Source organism: Helianthus annuus, chromosome 17 (assembly GCF_002127325.2).
Source record: "Helianthus annuus cultivar XRQ/B chromosome 17, HanXRQr2.0-SUNRISE, whole genome shotgun sequence".
Lineage (NCBI taxonomy): Eukaryota > Viridiplantae > Streptophyta > Magnoliopsida > Asterales > Asteraceae > Helianthus > Helianthus annuus.
Window position 1 is genome coordinate 32471191 of NC_035449.2, and position 4535 is coordinate 32475725.

The 4535-nt window shown below is 37.2% G+C and overlaps 1 protein-coding gene across 1 annotated transcript; it reads right to left on the bottom strand.

Annotated features, from left to right (window-relative positions):
• Positions 1–2671: 2671 nt before the first annotated feature.
• LOC110920998 (probable galacturonosyltransferase-like 9) lies at positions 2672–4196 on the bottom strand. The gene has a single exon (XM_022165260.2). The coding sequence runs from the start codon at positions 4015–4017 to the stop codon at positions 2923–2925; it is 1095 nt and encodes a 364-aa protein (XP_022020952.1). The 5' UTR covers positions 4018–4196; the 3' UTR covers positions 2672–2922.
• Positions 4197–4535: the final 339 nt, after the last annotated feature.

Genomic DNA, 4535 nt, shown 5'->3' on the forward strand with positions numbered 1-4535 from the left:
TTAACGTAGCTCAACGAGTTGAACCGGTGCCGAAGGATGAAAAAAGCGATACATGCAATAGCTATTCAACCTATGTGGTCCCTTTGAAAAGCCAGGAACGAAAAGATCTTCGGAGAAAGACAAAGCACGGTATAAACGGTTATGGCAACCATAAAGGAGACAACCTTCCAAGGAATGAGGATGAGGTCAAAATATAAGAGTATCACACAACAAGAATGGTGGGATTTTAATGTAAATTGGTAACAAATGTAGATATAGATCCGATATGTTTTGTTTTTGTGTTGTTTTTCTTTGGATGTTTTGAATTACTAGCTCCTGACTGGTTGTTCATATGTTTGGTGGATTAATAAAAAGGTTTCGTTTGCTATTTAAAAAAAAAAAAAAAAAAAAGTGTATGTGTCTATCGTTTTTTTTTTTTTTTTGAAAAGAATGTGTCTATCGTTAAGAAAATAAAATTTAAGTATTGTTAATGAGCAATTATTATTAACACCAACAAATAAAGTATACCATTAAAGTTGTCGTTCTTAGTTGTAGGTCGAGAGTGCAACGGTTAGTTGCATTTAAATACTTGATAACATAATTGATATTTATAATTATACCAGAAAATATAAAACAATATGAAAAGATGATTTTGTTTGCCTTAATGGCGACTCAAAGTAGCATATATGTAGAATAGTATTATTTAGAATAACTTATTTGACTAAGTTAAAAGTTTTATGCTTTTTTTATATGACATAACACATAGATAGAATAGTAAAATACAAAGCTTTTGATAATTATATCTTTTTCTCTTTTTCTTTTTCTTTTTAGTGATTGATAACGATAGCCACCTCCAAAGCCAATGAGCATTCGCACACACACTTTCCAGATTGTCATTTTACTTCCAATCATTGTATTCAGTCTAATTAGTTAATTAGATATATAAAGAATGTTATTTACATGTTTAGCTATGTTTGTTTCTAGAAAGGTGGTACGAATTCAAATTCTTATAAATGTAATGTTAAGTGATATTTATGTGTAAAAATTTATTGTTAAAAAAGTTGACATGTGTTACTTTTAAAGAATATTTTTTTCCCGGTAAATAACGAGTCAATTGATTTTAAATCCACAAAGGTTTTAATGAAATTAATGTATTTTTTTTTTTTGAACGGTGAACTTCATGTATAAGGTTACCACATTCTTCAAATTGAAGAGCCTCGTATTGTCCCACTCTGATCAGACTATGGTGTCTTAATCGGGCCCACGCTGGCTTCAAAGTTTGGCTTTTTTGAGCGTTCCCCCGGGAAACCATATCACCGGCTGTCACTTGACAGTCGTTGTGCCACCACAAGAGCATAACTATCTGGCGTAACACACGGTGGGACGAAAACCGGTTGAACCAGCTCAGGAATCGAACTAACAGCTTCACACAAGGGCTAATCCGTATCCTTCATTGCCTGTATCCAATAAAACATGTCGCTCTGGATAAGTAAATTCACATTAATTATTTACTTTTTTAAGAGTCAATCAACATGCATATTCATTAAAACCTTTATGGGTTATGTGTATGGGATAACATGTTGTGTTTTTACCACCTTAATTAGGCCGGAGGGTGTGGAGGGCATCACCCATGCCATCTCACTTACGGTAGCGCCACCCCTCCGCCACCATCCATACCATCAACTTTAAAGGGGGGCGCCATGGTTCCAGCGCCACCATGGTAACGAGGAGGAAGAAGGGTTCAGGTGGAGCCCACATGCATTTCAATCAATACAATCTTTTTTTTTTTTAATTTTGTTTATAAGGGATCTTTATCCCACACCGTGCAAGTTAAGAGAAGGCGTTATAAAGCCCCTGGCTGACGTGGATCCTACGTGTCGCTGACGTGTCTTAATAAAGCCTGGGCCTCCATCCCACACCCTCCAGCCTTATAACTTTATATTAGCTTTTATATGATCAATCAATTATCCACATCAGTTTATTTCTACACTTACTATATCACATCACAAGTTTACAAGTTAAAAGAGAACATGTGATCATTAAATGTTATAGGTACATTGATTTTAACAAAGTTAAAGCACTGAACAGACGTGTTTTGGTCTCCTTTGTGATAACAACTAGTGGTGACTCAGGAGAACAGAGATCTACGGAACGTTATTAGCCTGACGTTGCTATAAGTATGTCCCTTTGGTCTCCTTTGTCTGGTGTTTTCGACGTGACATGTGGTCTTCGTGAATCGCTTGTCTTTTACAGCTTTTGAGATATGCGCTAGATCCGGATCTGCCCTGGGCCCGTTGCGGTTCAGGCCCATATTTCTTTTAACACTTTCAATGAGAGGCTAAATGTATCACAATATATGCTTAACACATTCTCTCCGTGATAGTTTTGTGAAAAAGTAAAGAAATAATATAATTGATTTAGTAATTAGAAAATCTGCATTCAGCAAAAACTATAAAATTTTTGTAGCGGATACATTTAGCACTAACTTATTACTGTAAATTTAGCTTACAAGATTGAGTTGTAAATATCAGTTTGATTTTTTTTCATTGTACGATATGAACCCCAAACAATTAACAATTGTTATTTTGTTCTTATCATCTTATGGTAGTACCAGTTACAGCTAAAATTTAATAGCATGAACATGGCAACATGCCCATTTTTAATATTTTTATGCCAACAAAAACACAAAAAATGAAACATATTAAACAAATTTATCTGAATATTCCTTGTAATTTTTTTTTTTTGAACAGCAACAATAAATTTTTATTTCCGTCAAGGTCATAGGTTAACAACGACACCTAGCAAGATGCCCTCAGTACCAATCCATCCAATCAAATTTAAACCCCTACAAATTTCTGTACACAGCTGTCAATGAATATCAATGCTCCCTAGAAACCATAAAACTTGCACCAAAAAAAAGTATCCCCCAAAATACCTATTCAATCATTCAAAATACCCAGAATACCCCTCCAAACCATCAGATCCAACGGCTATCCGACGCCCATCACGCTTACCTTTATAAAGATCGTACGGCTCCCACAAATGATCCAACGGGCACGGCCTCTTGTCATCAAGCCGCACCCACGGCTTCCCTTTACCACTCCAATGCAACAAACTAACCGGACCCGAATGCAAGGTCCGACAACTCCCTTTCACATTATCCCCACCGAGCCCGTGCTGGTTCCACCTGTGGTGAATGGGCTCAATGTTGCCCCCGAAGACTAGTAAAAACGGGGGTAACGAGCCCAGTTCATATATTCTTTTACTCCTCTGGACTTCCATCCAGTGCTCTAATTTTTTCTGACTCATGCCTTTTCTCCATTGGTTCATATCCATTACCATTACGCCCGTGTTAAAATAACACGGACGTTTTTTAAAGACCCAGGTAGACATACCCGGGTTTGCCCAGAAGTTATCGGTAAAGTATTTTGTAAAATTTGTATGGCAATATTCCGGGGCTCCGATAACCCGGTTGTGATGTAATGTAATATTCCATAGCTTTGCTATATCGTCGACGATGATTATATCTGAGTCGAGGTAAATGACCCGGGTGATACTCGGGTCAAGTATCTCGCCCAGGTAGTTTCGGGCGTAGTTTAACGGGTTTTCTAGTGCGATTCGGATCGATGACGAGATCAGATTAATGACTCTGTCTTCACGGAAGATGTACATCTTGAAGTGGAGTGTTGGGAAGGTTGATCTTATAAGTCGGGTCAAGTCACGTGGGGTAGCCGGGTCGAACTCTGCAGCGATGAAATGGAAGAAGATGTTTTCTGGGCATGACGCGTGGCGGAGGACGGAATGGACGGCGGCGATTGTGCCACGTAGGTATTCTAAATCAATCGTCATTGCGATGTGAATGGTGGCACGTGAGCAGTCTACGCCGTTACGGTAGTCTGGAGCTTCGGTGAACCCGGATAAGATGTCGGATCCTAAATGGATCTCTGTTTTTTCTCCGTTGGACGGAAAATAACGGATCCCGAAGCATGTTAACGGGAAAGATAACAGTAATAGAAGGAGAACGGCGTCGTTTAACATTGTAGGTCAGATTGGTGATGACTGATGAATCAGTTCATTGTGGAGGTTTTGTTTTGGTGAATCAAAGATTTATGATTGTGTGTTGAGAGAGAGAGAGAGAGATAAAAGTGGGGGAGTGTGGATAGCTTTCACTTTCCCTCTCACTCTCTGGCAATCACTTTCTGTATTTATATATGTATATGTATATGCAGCTATACAAAGACAGTGAATAAATAAGTGTTGGGTGAGATGGCAGAAATGTATTTATTATTTTATTTCTAAAGAAATTAGAAAAACATGAGTGTTTAATGGTAAGTTTATAAAGGTATATTGGAATTTGGGAATGATTTGGGTTATTTTTTCCCTTGTATGCATCTTTAACTTAAATTTGGCTTATTTTTTCCCTTTAATGTATGTATCTTTAACATAAATGTGAGATTTGACTTTACATATATATTGTATGATTAGGAAATTGCTGAATTCAATTTAAGGAGGAATTAGTTTATTAAATGAGAGATAAAAGTTAATTAAGTTCTATG